Source organism: Harpia harpyja, chromosome 14, assembly GCF_026419915.1.
Source record: "Harpia harpyja isolate bHarHar1 chromosome 14, bHarHar1 primary haplotype, whole genome shotgun sequence".
NCBI classification, from domain to species: Eukaryota; Metazoa; Chordata; class Aves; order Accipitriformes; family Accipitridae; genus Harpia; species Harpia harpyja.
The window spans coordinates 37,379,618-37,398,087 of record NC_068953.1 but is presented as its reverse complement, the minus strand read 5'-3'; the positions used below and the strand labels follow the sequence as shown (position 1 = coordinate 37,398,087).

Sequence of the window (18,470 nt, the reverse complement as noted above, 5' to 3'; positions counted from 1 at the left end):
TTGGAGAAACCAAAAAAAGTGTTTATTAAAGACAATAAATTACATTCCCTTGAAATACAGTAGATATCGAGACAAGTCCCTTGCTTTGCAGGGCAGGCAGACCTCACCACCCCAGAAAAGTGACTTCTGCAGGGCTGGGGGGGTGCTCCTGGGAACATAATCTGGATATTTGAGTTGTCAGAGCCCTGAGGAGCAGAGCAGGCAGGACGCCGAGGCCCTGCCTTCGGGGAGGTATTGCCGTTTGCAGCCGTGTGACTCTGTCCCTGAAGGTGATTGATTTCTGCTCATCTGTTTTACTCGACGATTATACCCACGGAGGAGCATGCACAATTAGTCCCTGCTGAGCACTGCCAACACCTCATGACACAAATGATGAAGGCGTCAGTCCCCGCCAGACTCCAGTGCAGGCGGGTTTAGGAAGCAAAAGCCCCGACCCCAACGCTCTAGCAGCGAGAGGGAGGTATGGCTGGCCCGGGACAGTGAAATTGGGTGCTCGAGGCTGGACGAGCAGCGGTGGGCACGGAGAGGTAGTTGCTGCGTGAGAAAGGCACAGCGGAGGGCAGGCGCAGGCAGCGACCCCGACCCCCTGCCTGCTGCCGTCACCACCAGCCTGGAGCTACCGCGGGTATTTTTTGGGTCTGGGCTGCGCGTACGCTCAGGGCTCCCCCAGAAGAATTTGGGAGGCGGAAGAAACATCCAGCCGAAAAGGCAAGAGACGTATGCGACTGGCAGGGGGGGATATTCTGCCGGAGCCCGGTGCCAGGATAAAAATACGCAGCCCGTCACAGCCAGCGGAGGGAATTAGAGTGGAATAACCTGCCTGCCACTGTCAGGGAAGGCTGCGGCAGCAGACGGTCGAGGTAGGGCTGGGAGGGGACTCTGCCCGTCGGGAAATGACGCCAGCGCCCGGGCAGAGGAGCAGATGGCCCCGTGGACCCCCCCGTGGGACCCTCTGGGGGTGGGAGCCCCAAGGGGGAGCCCCCCGAGGCGGCTACCCCGATGCGGTCGGGACGAAAGCCTCGTCTTTCCTCCGCCCTGCCGACGGCATCTCTTGGCACGGCAGTGCCAGGGCGGCGAGCAGCGTCCCGCCGGCCGGCTCCTGGGCATCACTGCAAGGTACAGGCTGTGCCGGGGGGGGCACAGAGGGCACTCACTCGGCTGCACACACCACTGTCACCCAGCCCGGGTGGGCTCCCGGGCACGGATGAGCCCAGGCTGGGGGGAAAGGAGGGCGTGCGGAGTCAGGATTACCCCCAGGCAGGAATACCCCCGTGGCTGTGGCAGCTGTAGGGATATTCCCCACCACAAGGACCGCAGCCACGAGGGGGGACGCTTCCCCAGGCCCTTTTCACCAAACCCTCTCTGATGGGACAAGAGGGGACAGAAAAAGGGACTCACTGCTCCGGACGGGCTCTGCCAGCGCCTCCTTGCCCAGGGACTGTGCCTCCCGCATCTGCCGGGGCAGAAGATCATTTTCCAGCCTGCAACCCCTCCTGCCCCAGCATGCTCCAGAGCCCCCCACTAAGCAGCCCTACCTTCATCTGGTCTTTCAGGTACTCGGCTCGGGCCATCAGGGTCTGGATCTGGCAGAGAGAGAGGGAGGAAAATCCCTTCAAAGCCACGCCAACGGGGACACGCCGCTGTCCCACGGCTGGCACTCACCTCCGTGTGGAGCAGCTCCCGTCGCCTCCCTGCGGGCTCCGCTGCAGAGGGAAGAGGGACGTGCCATCAGATCAGCCGCGGGCGCGGGATGCGTCCCTTGCCCCCGCAGCACCCGCCACGGTCACAACTCACCGGCCAGGAGGAGCAGCAGCTCCCCCAGGCTCTGCTGGTAGAGCTCCAGGGTGTCACCGTCGTCTTTGCCTTCCTCCTCCTGCAACAGACCCCGGGGGGCCCGGCTGCAGCTGGGGGGGATACACCGGGTCCCTCCCCACCTGGGTTTGCCCTTTCCCCTTCCACTCGAGGGGAGAGGGGACCCCCCACATCCACCACTCACCTTAGCGATGGCAGCAGAAGCCATTTCCAGCGCGGTGCAGAGCCGAGGCTTGTCCTTGGCCATCTCTGTAAGGGAATGGTGCAGTGGGGAGCACCCCCGGGACACCCTTCAGCCCAAAACCCCACTGAGTGTCCCCTTCCCCCTCTGACATTGCGGGGGGGTCCCCAACAAACACTACCTTTAAGGAGCTCTCTGGCCGGGTTCCCTTGCTGCAAGAGGCTCTTGTTGCTGGAGGTGACCAACGCCTTCAGCTCCTCTGCTCGGGAGATGTACTGCCCCACCTGCCCACAGCCGGGGCGGGGGGGCAGAGAATGAGGGGACCCCCACCACGGAGAACAGAGGATGGGGCGGCATCTTGCCGAGCTAAGCCAGGGGGGGATGCTGTCCCCCACCTCCCCAGGGATTTCTGACTCACCTTGGCTCGAATAGCTTCTTTCCGGCGAGCATCGCTTTCATCTGGCAGGGGAGAGTGACCGAACGCTGGGGTGGGTGGGCTGCAAACCGGCCTCCCCCGGGGTGCTGTCTGCCCCCGCAAATGCACCCAGCACCGCCCGGGACCCACGCAGCCCCCCCGGGGTGGACTCACAGTGCAGAGCTGGCACAAAATACTCCAGGGCTTTGCAGTAGAGGGAGAGGGCGGCGGAGGCATCCCCCTCCTGATCCTTCTTCACCGCCTCCACCACCAGGTCGGTCTGGGGGACACAAAGTGGGGGGGGGCTCAGGGCTCTGCCCCCCTGCATCCCCAGGGACCGGCACCCCAGCACCCAGCTCACCGCCTTGCAGAGGCTCTCGGGGCCGGGGACGTGCTCCATATCCACGAAGGGGTGGGCAAAGAAGCGTTCGAAGGAGATGCGTTTCAAAGGGTCCCTCTCCAAGAGCTGTCCTAAGAGATCCCGGCATTCCGGGGAGAGCAGGGGCCGGCTGGGCAGCTGGGGAGGGAAGGGGGCTGAGACCACCAGCCCTGCCGCAGCCCCGGGCTGCGAGAACCCACCCGGCTCCGTCCCATCCTGCATTACCTCAACAGCCCGGTCGCTGCGGATCTTCTCCTCCAGCTCGGCGAAGGAGCGGGAGGCAAAGGGCGGCCTCCCGAAAAGTGCTTCTGCGGGGGGGGAAAGGGAGCAGTGGGGGGAGATGGAGAGGGGGAAACCAGCCCCGAGTCAACTCCCAGGGGGGATAAAAGCAAAAGCCCACCGTAAAGGATGACGCCCACCGACCACAGGTCCACCCGGGCGTCGTACTGCTGGCAGCACACCATCTCGGGGGCCATGTAGAGCGGGGAGCCCCGCAGAACGTGTTTCTCGTCCCACGGCGACATGTACTGTGCAAACCCGAAATCTGCGGGGGAGAGGGTGAGGAGAGCTCGTGGCGGTGGCGGGGGGGAGAAGGAATTGCCACCTCCAGCCCCTCCTTGGGGACCTGCCCTGACCTGCCAGCTTCAGCTGGGGGTTCTCCGGAGCGCTCAGGAGGATGTTCTGCGGCTTGAGGTCCAGGTGGGAGATGTTGCGGTCGTGGAGGAACTTCAGGGCGCAGGCTGGGTGGGCAGATAGGCATGTGGCAGGGGGGACACCGCCGCAGCCCTGCCCCCCCAAAATCACTGGGAAGGATGCCCAACAAAGCCAGTGCAGGAGCCGGGCAGGGGGCCCTCACCGAGCTGCTGCAGGAAGATACGCGCCACCTTCTCGGGGAGGATCCTGCGCATCCGGATGAAGCGGGAGAGGTCCCCCCCGGCGCAGAACTCCATGATCAGGTAGATGTGGTTGCTGTCCCACTGCGAGCCAAGAGGACCCCGTCACGCCGCCCCGGCCGGTCCCACCGCGTATCCCACCCACACAGGGTCCGCCTGGACTGGTTTGCCCAGTTGCTGGCACGGAGCCCCATGGATACACCCTTGGGGAGCCAAGATGGACCCCAGGACCCGAGCTGGACTACTGCTGGCTCAGCCCCCCCCACCGACCCGGGAAGCCCCCAGCCCCACCTGGAAGTCCTTGAGCTCCACGATGTGCGGGTGGCGGATGGTCTTCAGGATCTCGATCTCCGTCAGCAGGTTCTCCACCGATGCCCGGTTGAGGCTCCTCTTGCTCACACACTTGATGGCCACCACCTCCCGTGTGTCCCTCTGCCAAGGGGGAAGCCAACCCTGGAGCTCCCCCCCCCCCCCCCAAACAGCCAAGCTGGGGGTCGTTCCCCAGTCTGCCGGGGGGGTCCCGACTGGGGAGGAGGGGGAAGAAATCGCTGCCAAGGGGGGTGACAGGTCCCATATAGGTACTATAGGGATGGCAGCCCGTATGGAGGGCTGTAAAAGGGGGGGGGTCCCATGGGGGGGGGGGGGGCGGGACGACGGGGACACTACCTTCCTGTAGGCCTTGTAGACGGTGGCGTAGGTGCCGGCGCCGAGGCGCTCGGTGAGGATAAACTCGTCCAGGCGCGGCGGGGCCCAGCCGGCCCCGGCCATGGCCCCCCCCGGCCCCGGCCCCGGCCCCAGCCCCGGCCCTCGGCCGCGCTTCCGCCTTCCCGGCGCGCCACGGCCCTGGCCACGCCCCCGCTCCCGGCCACGCCCCCCGCTCCCCAAGGCAGAAGGGGGATTTTATTTTGAGCACATATACATTTTATTATTAATTTTTTTTTTTTTTTTACATTAAAAGATCAGACGCGGGGAAAAAAAAATAATACAGGAGGAAGGGGGTGTGACAATGCCAATTTCTGGATGAGGAGGCTGGGAGGGCACCGGGCAGGCCCCCCAGCGGACATTCTGCCAGCGAAGCATGGGGGCACAAAATCCAATCCCCCTCCTGGGCAAAGAGGGGGGACAGAGAGGGGCAGCACAAAGTCAGGTCTGCAAGTAAGAGCCCCCCACCGCTCCCACACCGATACGCACACAAGGCTGGAGAGCAGGGGGGGAGGAAACCGCCCCCCATCACACCTTGCCACAACTGGCACGTCAAGCCCTGCACCTCATCCGCATCCAAAGGGACATGCCATCTCAGGACGCAGCTTTTGAAGCTAAACACACATCAAACCACTTCTTTCCCAGCTTAAAAAAAAAAAAAAAAAAAAAAGTCAAACCAGTTCTTTCCCAGCTGAAAAAAACATAATACATGGGAGGAGGAAGGCAGGGAGGAGTTGTCCCTGGAGAAAGATTCATTCATGCTCTCGGCTGGCAGGCTCTCAAGGTTAGCTGGAGAAGGACATCGCAGGCACCGCATGGTGTTTGAGCTGGTGTCTTCAGTGCCGCTGCTCCCAAACAGCAGAGCTGGCAAGTCAAAACACCCCTTTCCCCTCCCTCCCCTTGTTTAAGGGTACAGTGAATTCTCAAGCCCCTGCTGATCCCTTCTCCCTCTCTCCATCATCTGCAGGATCCTCGTGGAAGGGGGGATCTGCCACAGGGGGGGACAAGGAGAAAGACCTTTCCCCTCCTCTCTAACCCCCCTTGCTCCCAGGTTTTCCCTTGTGCCACGTTACCCCAAGTCTCAGGAAGCCGAGCAGTTAAGAGGTCAAAATGCAGCATCATGTAAGTGTAATAAACCAAAAGTACAGTATCTGCTCTTCAAATTAATGACATAAACTACATGCAAGTTACAACACACATACACCCCCCCAAACAGCAGATAATCAAATTCTTCATAGCGAAGGCCAATAGAAGACAGAGAGTAAAATCAAAAACCTGCTTCCCCTCACCTTCCTGCTACAGAGAGGGCAAGCGGGGGGAAAGAGAGACAAACACTCAGTATGTCCTGGATAGAGAAATATACTTGCTTCAGAGAATGTCTCCCATATCTCCCCACACCCTAAATCAAGACAGGGAAAACTAATTGTCATAAACATAGGCCAGCTGAAGCTAAAAAAAAACCAAAACAAAACCAGACCTCTTCTCATCTGGAGTCGGCATCACAGAGCTAACATGGTACTCCCAAAAGTGCATCTTTAGGAAAAAAAAAAAAAAAAAAAAAAAAAAAAGAGAAGGTTGGGGTGACAATGGCAGAGGAAGCGAGGGGGATGCTGCCCCAGGAAGGGTTAATTTCTCCGGAAAGCACTCTGTGCGGCTGTGGAGGCTGCCCCAGCAGCTGCATTCTGGAAGCCCCTGTTGGTGAGGATGCCTTGGGAAAACTCTTCCTGGGCCCTTTGGAAACTGGCTCCTGTACGCCGATACAGGGAATGCACCTGAGGAACAGAAGTGGGGCAGGGGAAGAAAAATCAGCATGCAGTTGTGGGCTTGCTGCACACACCTCGCTTGCCAGCTTGCCCTTCCTTGGCCCCGCCGCTAACCAGCTCTCTTGGCAGCTAGAGAGGATGGGCTGGAGCCATTGGCTCCATCTCACCCAGCACGTGATGCTGCAGATTTCAGGAGACCCTCATTTGTTGTAAAATGTGGAGGTCTCGGCAAAATGGCAGTTATCAAGACCAAAAACTCCTCCCCCCGCACTGTGATGGTATGGACACTTAACTGCTGCATTTACAGACACTTGCACTGAAGGTGCCTGACACTACAAGCATCAGGTTATCTCCTTCACAATATAATTTAGGAGAAAAGGAGGAAGCAATAGAAACAGGACCGGTTCAGCCTGTTGTTGCCTTCCCCAAAGCTACATTTCTGCTGTTAATTGCAGAAATGCAACCCTCCTGTGGTTGATCAGAAGGAGGAAGGGGAGCTCATGTTCGGGAGCCAGCAGGAAGGCACTCGTTTGGATCCCACCAGGCTTTGAAGAGTCCCACAACATTGTGGTAGCAGTGATTGTAAAGCCTTGGATACCCAACCAAAGCATTGACCTTCTCTGCACAGCCAGCTCTGGACAGACTCAAGCTAAAGGGAGGTGCAAGAAATTTGATGTCCGTGTTTGATGAGGGTGACATTTGGGACCTCGCTGGCTATCTTCTCTGGACAGCAGCCAAAGCAGCAAGCCTTACTACACCCTCCTTTATTCTAACGTGCATGCTTAATGGCGTGCCTTACTGAAGCATCTGTGCCTCTTGTTCCCTCCCCAAAGACTACTTTCCCACCTGCAAGTCCCCTTAGCATTCAAGCAACTTGGCATTGATGCAGGAAGCACAAGCAAAAATACTTTTGTTAAAAGCTCTTGATGGTGCCCCGATTACTTCTTCAAAAGCAAGCTAATTCCCAGACAGATGAGAGGAGGTGGCAACCCCAGGATACCCTGGGAGCAGCCTGACCTGTGGATCTGCAAGTCAGCCAACACCTCGCCTTGCCTCCAAGCCACTCACCTGCTTCAGGAGGAAGAGCGAGAGAACCGCGCACAGCGTGAAGAATCCTGCCACCACCATCATGATAACAGCCACAGCCAGGTTCCCGTGCAGCTCAGACAGCGCTGCAATCCATCCGCTGCGAGAGAGAGGAGAGCAGGGTGAGCATGGCGAGCACTCGATTCACGGGATGAGATGGAGCAGAGGGAGAAGAGGCACTGACCATTGCAGAAGAGCCTTTGGGGGAAGGTTACAGGGAAGTGAAAAACCAAGCGTAAGAGCTGTGGAAACAAGGAGCCAGAGCTCATCCAGGCACTTGTTTCAGGGCCAGAGTTTCCATTGTCACTTTTAGAAGCAATCCATCTCTACACAAGAAAATTGTGCTCACTCCACCCGCGTTACAGCCCTGGGCCACCCCCCTTAAGCAGCAAAATCAATAGCCTTGGCACTGTCGTAAATCAAGTCACTTCCACGAGCACCTCCTCAAAATTCAGTCAAGTAGTGTAAAGATGGGCTGGTACATCTAACTCAGAAGAGATCAGCTGGCAGATCTGGAGCCTAGACCTACAAGTCACCGTGATAGCCCTCCGTGGCCAGGGATGTAAGTGTTGGGAGAGGGAGGAAGAGAAAGGAAGGGATGAAGTAGAGCTACAGAAAGGAGGAAACTGGCAGTTATTGAAGGGAAGGGGCAGGGAGGATGTTGGGAGTTATCAATGCTTGGCTGTGGGTGAAAATACCGAGACGCCTCACTCAAAACACCCTCCTGGGTGCTGGAGAAAGGAATCTTTCCAACTGCTAAACCAAGCAAGCCATGTGCCACCAGGAGAGAGGGAATCAAGGCAGCCAAACCATCCCATTCGATGTGCTGCACAACTTCTTGCTCATTACAAGGAAGCGGAAAGGCACACCGTGCACTACAGCCAAAAATAAATGCACTGTCTGGCTTGAGGAAACGTAGCAGAAAGCTCAACGCACGCTCTCCAAAGTCAGACTAAAAACAGAGTGCCCCCTCCCAGTCCCCCATGACTAAGGCTGCACCAGCTAGCAGGGGAGAGAGCACAAGAACAGCTCTGCCCATGAGCCGTTCTGCAGGCAGTGGGCAAAAATAGACAGCAGTTTCACTGCACTCATCACCTGAAGGCTCCCCCTCGGGAGAAAAACCACTACACTGTTAACCTTTTCACTGTTCGCAATAACTCCGGAATCTGATCTGCGGCCAATGCAGCAAGGCAAAAAGAAAGCCTGTGCTTTCACTGCAGGGGGCAATTGCTGACAAGAGGCCTGTTGGACCCACTCCAGAAGCCCAGTCTCACCCTTCTGTACAATGCCATCAAGAAAGGGCGAGGGTAAAACACTCTCTGCTTAATTTTTTTGAAGCACAGCCCACCAACAACACACTCGAGAGAAATTCAGGAAGAGTTTGGGGACAGAAGCAGGCTCCTAGCAGCAGTACCGAGTTAAGCCGTACCCAGAACCCAGGTCAGAGATCCCTCATGCCCATGCTACAGCCTCTCTCAGGCAAGGCTCCATTTTAACACAAGGCAGATGCGATCAACACTATAGGCTCAGCATCAAGAAGGGATAAGTATTATATGCATTAAGTGAGGGGGAAGGCAGCGGAGAAGGCATGGAAGATTTCACACACTCCTTCCGGCGCTGGCCTGCAGCAGCAGCGGCAAAGGTACGTGCCTTTGCTGGGACTAGGACGGGAAGAGTGGAGGAGAGAGGCAGCCCAGCTGGGCCCTGCCAAAGATATGTATCAGGTGAGACAGGAAAACCACAGGAGAAAGAACAGACAGCTGTCAGAAACAGATCCCAAAGCTTCTGACAGTCACAACCCTGGTGAGAAAAAGCATCCATGAAGGGCTGTGACATGGCAGCCCATGAAATGAAGCTTACCTGTCTCCCCAGCCAGGAATGCCAACAGCCTGGATGATGTAGATTGCTATTTGGCAGAAGAAGATGAAAAAGAAGACGAAGAAGCTGAAGGAGCTGTCAGACCTGTAGGAGAGACGGCAGCAGGAGTGAAAGGCGGGGACATGATTCCTGTACAGTTTCCCTCCTCTAAGAGGAGGGAAACAAATTCAGCAAACCCCTTCCTCCAGGGCACAGCTGCTAAGGGGAGGTGATCTCAAAAGGAACTCATGCAGCAATACAACTTACAACCTGTCCACTGCATATTGCAAAACCACCAGTCTGCCCAGTCAGTGCAAGATGGGATGAAGGCAGCTTCCTTGACACACACAGTGTGCTCAACACATTAACGTGCCAAACAGTTTCTCAGACATTAATAAAAAGTAGGACCCTATGATTGGCTAGGCTTGGATTTCAAGATGAAAAAAGACCACCATAATCAAGTTCTATCAGATACTTCTAATATGTTTAGGAACAAGTGGGTTTGATCTATTTCACAGTGCAAAGAGCTGGAAAAACCCTGCAGGCAATATACGATTGGAACAGATAAAACCAAAGCTCCTCCAACTAAAAGATATATCCCCGTTACAGAAGAAAATAGTACTTGCCTGAAAGCCTTGTATATTGGTCGGTACCAACAGAGAAAGGCACAAGGGGTGAATAAAATAAACCACAGGATCGAGAGACCAAAGTCTACTCCTCTTTCCGTCTGGACTGTGAACCATGCCAGGCAAGCAAGCAGGTTTAGGAGCAGGGTAATTGAATGCACTGTTCAGGACAGGAAGGAGAGAAAACACATCAGTAAGTTCTTGGGAAAACTCAGAAGTCTCTCCAAGCATCCCTAATCTCTCGCTGAACACATGGAGCTCTGCAGAAATTAAGGAGCCTTTGGGACATCTAATTTCCTTGCCTCCCTTGAAAGGAAAACAGAGCTTAACCTAAGAACCTCATCTGATCCTGCTGCTTACAATCAAATCTTAAATCTTTTCAGAGCACCACAACTGACAAATACAGCTGAGACTGTTTTGCACCCGATCTCTGAACTGCGCTACCCACTCTCTTTCAGAGTCCCAGGAGAATTGTTAAAGTCTCCATTAAACAACAGTCAAAATTCTGTCATGAATGAGCTATTCTCAAAGCATAAACTCTGAGTTCTTTACATTTGCCTTCATAAAAAAGGAAGGGAGGCATCATTTTACCCTTGCAGACAACACCTACAGAATTTATTGTAGGTCAAAGCTCAGCATTTGATACAGAATCGCCTTAGAAACAATTTTTATTGCAGTTCAAGCTATCACTTACACATCCACAAGTAATACAGCATCTTGCATATCCGCTGGTAGTCAGCTGGGATGTCTGCAGAAAAATCCTGATAAAAACACGGCTTGATCGGACACTTCTTGGGAAGAGGGGGCCAGTTGTTTTGCCTCGCTGTGGAAAGCAGAAAGCAGCAGTTCTTCACTTGCTCTTCCCTCATTGAAAGATTCATTCGCACGCCCTAATTTGCAAGTAGCCATTCATATATACCGACATTAAAATGTTGGAAGAGGCTAGATCTTGGTAAGTATCTAGGTTTGAGCAGGCAGCTCAGCAGGGACGTGTTTACTCTGCTGGCAGCAATGAGGCAGGTCAGCCTGGTTTGAGGGCTTTCCTCTGTGGGAGGCAGCATTCCCCTGCAATGGCCAAAGGGCCACCACAACTAACACCACTCGGCAAGTCCAGATTCAGCCATTTAAAAATCAAGGTTAGGGGAAAATACTGTTTTGCTCTGATTAAGAGACTGAAAAAAAGCTTTACTGCTCTCAGTGAAAAGCCTTAACATGTCAGCATCACACAACAGCTCAGATACGAATATAAAACTGGTGTTTGAAGAACTTAACGTGGCCAAATGCGATGGTGAGAGCACGCTTGAGGGCAAAGACCCACCAGAGCTGGTCTCCAGCATCTTATCTCTGAGCTTGTTTCCCACCTTGTCAGTTACGGGATGACAGGTAGAGTCCCAAAAGGGCTGCTGCAGCTGTGAAGGACTACAGAAGGGACACATGGCTTCTGATAAAGCTGCACACACTTGGACAGGCTGAACCTTCTTCAAATCCCGACAAGCCAAGCGACTCAGGCTTCCCTGGGCATCACACTCATTGCGGGCAGGGCATTGCAGGAAGCAGTACTCACGGTTAATGCTGGCTGCGTTACTCTGCAATTCCCTTTCCTTCTTCTCCAACTCAGCTGCCTTCCTCTCTAATTCTGCCTGTTGCTGTAGAAGCCCAGCCTGTGCTGCTGCAGCCACAGCCTAAAGTAGGGGGAGAAAAAGGTAAGTCCTTCCCTAACTGAGGCAGTGGCAATACCACCAGCAAACACACCAGATGCCAAACTGGAACGGAAGCAAAGGCAATTGAATAGCAAGGGTTGAGGACAATTTGAAAGCTGAACACCCATAGCTGATCTGAAACATCTTGGAGGCTTTCTGTCTTACCTGCTGGAGGATGAAATCAAGATCAATGCAGAACTCCACCCAGATGTTCCTCTCTTATCCCATGGGAAGATGGGGCTGGAAGAGCCCTCAGGAGGCTATCCAGCCTGTTGCCTATCCTCCATGCCCTTCCCCTCCAGCAAAGCTATGCTTTCCTTGCAGCTTCTTCTATTTTCCAGTTAGCCTCATTGCTCTAAGTGCTCTTACAACAGAGCAGTGAGCAGGACTCCCAAGTTGACCACGACAATCCCTTTCCCAGCTAGGAGAGGAGGTTCAAAGGAAAGGCAAGACAGCCATCTACCATACCTCTTAAGCATCTCTTCTACCTGTTTGCTATTCTGAGAACTGACCCTTTCTCCTAGCAGCCTCAGCTTCTCTGCTGTTTGGATGAGGTGGTCCTGGTAGTCAGGTAATTGCTAGCCTGTCTAAGCAGCAGCTGCAACGTATAGCTAGACTGCATTTACACTCCTGCAACCGAGCGTGCCTGACCAGTCACTAGAACTAAGCTAAAAGCATTAACAGGATACGTTTTGGTCTTTGCAGAGGGAAGCCAGAGCAAACAGGATACAAGGTGAAGTGAGTTCTGCCACCAGAGGGACAGGGAAAAGGCATAAAAAGAATTGTGTGTGTGTGTATTCCCTATAGAGATCTGCTTTGCCAGGCAGGTACAAATAAAAGTTTAAAAGATCACCTGCAGTTTCCCACACCCCACCCCAGAGAATCCTGTTCCCCTCCTATTCCCACATGCCTCCAGAGGCCCATGGGAGCTCCTTCACACTCTCCAGCCCAGCTCTTCGGGAAGGCAGCAGCGAGGGGTCACCATACCTGGGGGGTGGGCTCCACGGATGTCTGCAGAACAGCAGGCTGTGAGTGGCCAGAGGGCTGTGTGGCTGGCGTCGTCCGCGACGCATTTGTCTGCATATAAACCCCAAGCAACAAGGCAAAAACATTACATATTGCTTCTTTTAGCAAAGAATAGTTCAAGTTTTAGCACTACTAAAACAGAAAGCACTAGTAGGAAGCAATTCTGCATTTTCGAAAATTTGGTAGTTCCTTAATGCATTGGGGGAGTGGCACCTGAGGATTACGGGTATTAGGCAAAGGAGAAACAAAAAGGCATTTTTATCAGTTGCTTGAACTGCAAATATTGCTTTATCCTGGTTTCGTGTTCTCCTTTTCCCATCTCACACACTGCAGCAGCCAGGAAATAAGAATGAAGTTCTTGCAGCGATCCATCAATGATATCGCCTCAGCAGTTCAGCTCCCAACCCAGAGACCAAATAAATATTGATGTGTCCTGCCACAAAGCATCTTCCCCTTCACACTTCATATGGCTTTACTGTGAGCCAGCAGCAAGTTTGAGAGAAGCTGTTCCATGCGAGTGGAGAGCTCCAGCTGGGAGTTTATTAGTGCTCCAGTGCAGGAGCAGTTGCTTGCAGCTTGCCACGCACGCAACGAGCTACACTGTCCATGGGGAAATCAGCTGCGAATGCCTCACTTTTTCTTTTAAGCTGCACCTACCAAGGGACCTTCCACACTGCTAAAACCACCACCAAGATACCTAGCACAGAGATACATGGCACGTACCAGCTGGGAGCTCTCAGAAAAGGGGTTGAATTCATCCAAGCCACTTTGGCTAGCGTTTGTGAGCTGCGTCACCGAGGGATCCTGAAAGGAGAGAGAGTGAAGACAAAGCAGCATCAGACATAGGTCATCGTTAGATTATACGTTACCCAAGCTGCCTGCCTTCCATCCACTTGCTAACTGGGAACAGGATGGGGCGAAACACACGCTCGCCACAGGCGGATGGCCTTGGCTGGCAATGAATTTAAATAAACAAGGAGATGACTATCAGCAAGGCAAGATTTGCTGGCAGAAGTAATCTCCCGTTCAGCCAAGAGCTACATTTGAAGAACCACAACATGCTTTTGGCACAGGAGCCCTTTCTGCAGATTACTACTGCTTACCTACAGAGAGTTATTCCTAATTTCCAGGGACTCAAAGCAGTACATGGATTCATTCACCCACTGTCAGAATGTTGCTGGACACCCAGGACCACCTCCCAAACCTCACTTGCACCACAAAGTGAGCGAGGACCCACAAAGCGCAACAGAGCCTCACAAAATCAGTTTCCAGGTACAACTGGTCCTGGCTGATAGGTGTCAGCTGCCACCCAGGGCACTTGGACCAGCAAGCTAAAATGCCAATGACTGCTCTGAAAAGGCAAAACACCCAGGAAAGTTGAGCTGGAGGTGTGACACCAATTACTTTTGAAGGTTTTAATTCTGCCGGCATAACAGCTGCATTCACCTGTACTCACAGCATCTCCTACTTGTCTCCATCAAATAGTCTGATTGTTTAAAAAAAAGGCTCTCAGCACCTCTGCCAAAAATACCTTTCTTCCCTCACCTGCAACGCACTTAGCGATTTTTATTTCTTCTTTATACACACTACTTTCCATAAAAGATCCCTCTCTAATAGCCAGACTTGGACCTCTGGAGTGTTTCTCTCCCCAGTCATTAGAGAAACAATGCACTTTTTGAACTCAGAAATCCTACTGGGAGAACAGCCTGGCAACCCGATAGCTGGGTGTGGGTAAAAAAATTTAAAAAGTGGCTTTTTATCCTGCCCTCCCTACCGTAGCAACTCATGTCTCAACATCAGTCATTTTAATTTTGTGGTTAATGGGGTGAGAAGCAATTGAGGCTGCGACAAGGTAAGAGTGAGTAATCGAGGCATGCAGGGGCTGACCAAGTCCATGCGCTCCAGAAAAGTCATTTGGCTTGTCTGAAACCTGCTGGAGCCCTTCCCTGGGGTTTTAGCGCAGCCTTCTGCTGAGCAAGATGCATACGGAACAGTTAATGAGTAACTTCACACATCTCCTCCATAGCAGGCACTCCCTATGCAACAGGTTGCGCTAGTTTATGAATCACCCTGGGCTGAGGGATCTCAGACAAGGAGGTTTTGGATGCTGCTCAATGAAGTACAACTTCCTGGCCAGGCAGGGCTGTAAAAAATGGGGAGCACCAGCAGAACTGCCACGCTGGAAATAAGGGCTGCAAGGACTCAAGGCACAGGTTTTATTTCACTACTTACTCCTCTGGAGCCTTTAGCTTAACCACTTTTGCAGACGCACAGGCTGTCGACACAAGCTTACAAGTCAGTTCATGCACGATAGCTACTGCATGATAGCACGACACCCTTCAATCCAGACCAGGCAAGGTCCCAGCCTGACTAAAGTCCAGCAGAAGGCAACTGCACACAGGAGAGAAACTCCCTTAGAGGCATGGGGAAGAGGAAAGCAAAGGCTGCGTAACAACCATCTGAAGAGCTTGAATGGTCAGGCTGGGAGGAAAGTGCTCAGAAATAAGGAGAAACACTAGAATATTAAGGCAAAACACACATTTTTCTTCCCTCTGCTCACCTCTGTTCAAAAAGAAAGCTCCTAAATTAACCAGAGGCTCACCAGTGCAGCACTGCTATTGAAAGGGCAGGCTGCCGGTGGCCTGTGCAGGGCAGGGAGAGCAGCACCACTGTTTCACTGTCCAGCTGCAGAACAGTTTGATTTCAAAGGGAGGCGACCTCTCTCATCTTATTGTGTAGCTTCAAAAAATAAAAAATTACTTAATTAGGCAGTACGGCCAAGGCAAGGCAGCTCAGCTTAACTTGCTTGCTGTTGTGCAACCATGTCTAAAATAGATATACAAAGAGCAGGGAATTTGCAACAAAGCTGAAGTGTGTTTGGACATGTGCCTCCGTGCCCTGGATAGGGCAGGAAGGAAAACAGCAGCTGTGAAACAGAGGGTGATATAGAGGCACCAGCTTCCGCAAGCCTGAACTGCACAGCATGAAGGATGAGTAAGCACGAGAAACGCAGAGGAGATGGATGAGAAGTTGCCCACAGGCTGCACGTTGTACAGTTATTTTCTGCAAGCTACAAAGCAAAAGGCAGTTGACCCTCTTGAAACAAGCACAGGCCTGAACCTTTACGCTGTGAAGCACGGAAACAGGGACTTAATTCAGCTGCTGAACCACTTGAAGCCACCTACCCAGCTATCCCTCCTCCAGGAAAGTAACGGCACTCTCCGCTGCTCCAAAGGTCCCACGTACCTTTCCTTTCAAAGGGTTCAGTTGTTAGAACCCCCAGTTAAACTCGAGCAATTCTTCACAACTTCTTTCCTGCCTCAGAGCTAAGGAAAAGCCTGAGCACCTGAAGGCTCTCTTACTTCTCCAGCTATTCCGCTTGATTTAATAAGTACATCCAGCCACAAACCTCGTGCTCACAAATCAATTATTATATTGATCTGCAGAATGCCAGCGAGCAGATCCCCATTTGTTGCCCTTCCTACCATCACTTCCTCAAGCAGCAGCAATGTGTGATGTCATTTTTCATGACTTCAAATTCCCCAGCGCAGAGTAATTTTGTGTTTCAACCAAATTGCACCGACATGAAGATCAAAACTGTTTTCAAATGCAGCGTCTAATGCAAAGACGAAGTTGCTGTCGCACTGCACCAGCTGACAGAGCTGCTAAAAGATTTTGATACAACAGGTTTGTGCAAGAAATTATATTCTTCCATTTCTTTCTGTTCCCACAGGTTAAAAAACCAAAACAAGATGCCTCTCTAGATGAGATCAAGGCAAGACTACTCAAATGAGAATCACCTGGAACTTAACACAGTTGTCTAAACATCACAGTGACTATCCCGAACATCGCCAGTCCCGCAGCCAGCCACCAGCGCAGGACCTCAGAGCACTGCGACTGCCTGGAAGATGCATTGAGAGAAATCTCAAGGATTTTATTATTGGTATCTCTAAAGAGGATGGAAGTTTCCAGCCCTGTCTGAAACTTGCATCAAAGTTTCAGAGGTAGCTGCCACTTACAGCAGGTTACTGAATAAACAAAGGCAGTTAATCATCTCTCACTAACCGGTTACAATAAGAAACAGAAAGAAGAGCCAGAGCTATTTTCAATAGGACCAAACCAGCTTATTTTATACCAACCTTACTGAACATCATGAACAAAGTCTCCTTAAAAGGCAAAGATACCCAGTTATGTCAGGATTCGCACCGCACAAAATGCTATACTGGGATCCACAACGAGGAAAGACAACGCTGGTGCTCTGCCCAAGAGATATTTATCAGTGCAACAAGGCTGGGAGGGTGAAGACGATTCTAGTCTTTCAGCAAGATCTCCAGAGTGTGTGGAAGGGGATGTCAGCGCCTGCCGGGTGGGCAAACCGTCCCCCCAGCCCCGCACGGCACCGAGCCAGCACGTGGATCCAAACCCCAGCAGGGAACGGGCTCATTTCCCCAGATTTACTAGACTGGGGCAGTGCTGTCCTGCATTGCGAGATGTTATTTTCAAATTGGAGAGACAGGGCTTCAAAGCTCCAGGCAGCAGCAGTCAGAGGTTCCTCAAGTCTGGCTGCTGATGACTGGTGGAATTTTTCTTTAAAACAAGGGACAAAAGCAAACGCAAAACCTCACGCTCCCGAAAGGAGGATATAAAACCTGCCACAAAGACCAGCTGTAGCTGCGAAGAGCTGTCAGACAACCGCAGGGGCATCCAAGGTGCGACGTAGTTTGTCCTCATTAAAAAGTAAGCCTGACACTGGAGTTACCTGTTGTAAATTGCATTCGATCTTTTTTGTTTAAGCAGTGAGTAACCGCGAGCACAGCCCTGTTCGGTCAGATACCGGGACAGTCTTAACGTGCGTAAAGCAGCAGAATATTTACTTCCTCAGTACTGAAGCGATAAACCCCTACGTGAACAGCAACTGTACGTGTGAGCCACCCTATATTCCCCCCCACTGAAGGAACATTACAGGAACACGGTCAGCCAAACCCTTCCTGTTCCCAAGACACATGAGAGCGCATTAAAACAGAGGTGAGGGAGAGAAGGGATTTTTTTTTTTTTCCTTCCGATTTCACTTTGATTCCTCAAAACACTCGGCCCCCATCAACAAACAGTTCCACTTTGGCTTGGCCACGAAATCAGAGGTCAGGAAATCACCCCTTCCTGCAGATTACATCCCAGCCAAACAGCAAAGGTGAGGCAGCGCCTGCAGCCACTCACTGACAAAAGCCAAAGCCCAGACGCTCGCTTTCACACCACCGCCACACCAGTTGGCTCCGAGAGGCCATTCCCAGCCAACTCACTCTGTAAATGACCCCACGTTTGGGGGCACAGAGGAGAAACCCCACGTTTTGGGGCACTGAGGAGAAACCCACAGAGGAGAAACCCAGTGAAAGCAAGGGCACGGAGGTTAATCAACCCAGTGAAAGCGGACTAAGTCCCCAGGAACTTCAAAGGCTTTGGCCCCTGAAAACGACAGCCGAAGGATGCGTTTTGCCTTCCAGGCTCCGTTTTAGGAGCCGTCGCTAGAGCACGTTAAAAACAAGACCCCGGAGAGACCCAGCAGTCCCTCCGACAGCCGGGCAGCACAGCCAAGAGGAGTCCCACGCAGGATTATTTCTAACACCGCTACAAATCGGCACCAGCAACCGCTTCAGCGTCCTCCTGAGGCAGGGGCGGCCTGCTGGCGCTGAACCCCGGCTCCCCCGAGGAGGGACAGGCGCCATTAAGCCAGCAACGCTTCGGTCAGCCGCGGCAGCGAAGGAGGGGGAAAGAAGGGGTCGCCCGGTCCTCGCGCCCACCTGGAAGGGGTTGATGTCCACCGGGTCGGCGAACGGGTTGGTGTCGAAGCCCGACATGAGCGCGGCCCCCGCTGCTCCGCTCTCCCCGCTCCGTCGCCGCCGCCGCTGCTCCAGGCACTTCCGGGGCAGCCAGGGCGCCTGCGCCACTAGCCACGTGACCCGACCCACCCACCGCGCAGGTACCGTGACCCCCTCGGGGCGGAGCCGTGCGACGTCACAGCGGCGGCCACCGCCT

At 53.2% G+C, this 18,470-nt stretch overlaps 2 protein-coding genes across 3 annotated transcripts; both read right to left on the bottom strand.

The window, feature by feature from the left end:
* Positions 1 to 4,475, bottom strand: ULK3 (unc-51 like kinase 3). Of its 2 annotated transcripts, XM_052808769.1 has the most exons (16): positions 4,347 to 4,475; positions 3,972 to 4,112; positions 3,644 to 3,764; positions 3,423 to 3,527; positions 3,188 to 3,331; positions 3,013 to 3,095; positions 2,770 to 2,925; positions 2,583 to 2,688; positions 2,412 to 2,452; positions 2,175 to 2,277; positions 1,997 to 2,061; positions 1,795 to 1,873; positions 1,663 to 1,703; positions 1,536 to 1,583; positions 1,399 to 1,453; positions 892 to 1,123 (listed from the first exon to the last, which is right to left on the bottom strand). In XM_052808769.1, exons 1-16 carry the CDS (start codon positions 4,446 to 4,448, stop codon positions 1,107 to 1,109), a joined length of 1,407 nt encoding a protein of 468 aa, XP_052664729.1. In that variant the 5' UTR covers positions 4,449 to 4,475; the 3' UTR covers positions 892 to 1,106. The 2 variants fall into 2 exon arrangements, with proteins under 2 accessions (XP_052664728.1, XP_052664729.1); XM_052808768.1 differs by having other exon boundaries at positions 1 to 1,123; positions 1,536 to 1,703.
* A 1,018-nt stretch (positions 4,476 to 5,493) lies between these two features.
* On the bottom strand, positions 5,494 to 18,381 carry SCAMP2 (secretory carrier membrane protein 2). The gene is made up of 9 exons (XM_052808174.1): positions 18,236 to 18,381; positions 13,164 to 13,244; positions 12,402 to 12,491; positions 11,279 to 11,396; positions 10,409 to 10,537; positions 9,715 to 9,874; positions 9,092 to 9,193; positions 7,214 to 7,331; positions 5,494 to 6,154 (listed from the first exon to the last, which is right to left on the bottom strand). Exons 1-9 carry the CDS (start codon positions 18,290 to 18,292, stop codon positions 6,008 to 6,010), a joined length of 1,002 nt encoding a protein of 333 aa, XP_052664134.1. The 5' UTR covers positions 18,293 to 18,381; the 3' UTR covers positions 5,494 to 6,007.
* Between the last annotated feature and the right edge of the window lie 89 nt (positions 18,382 to 18,470).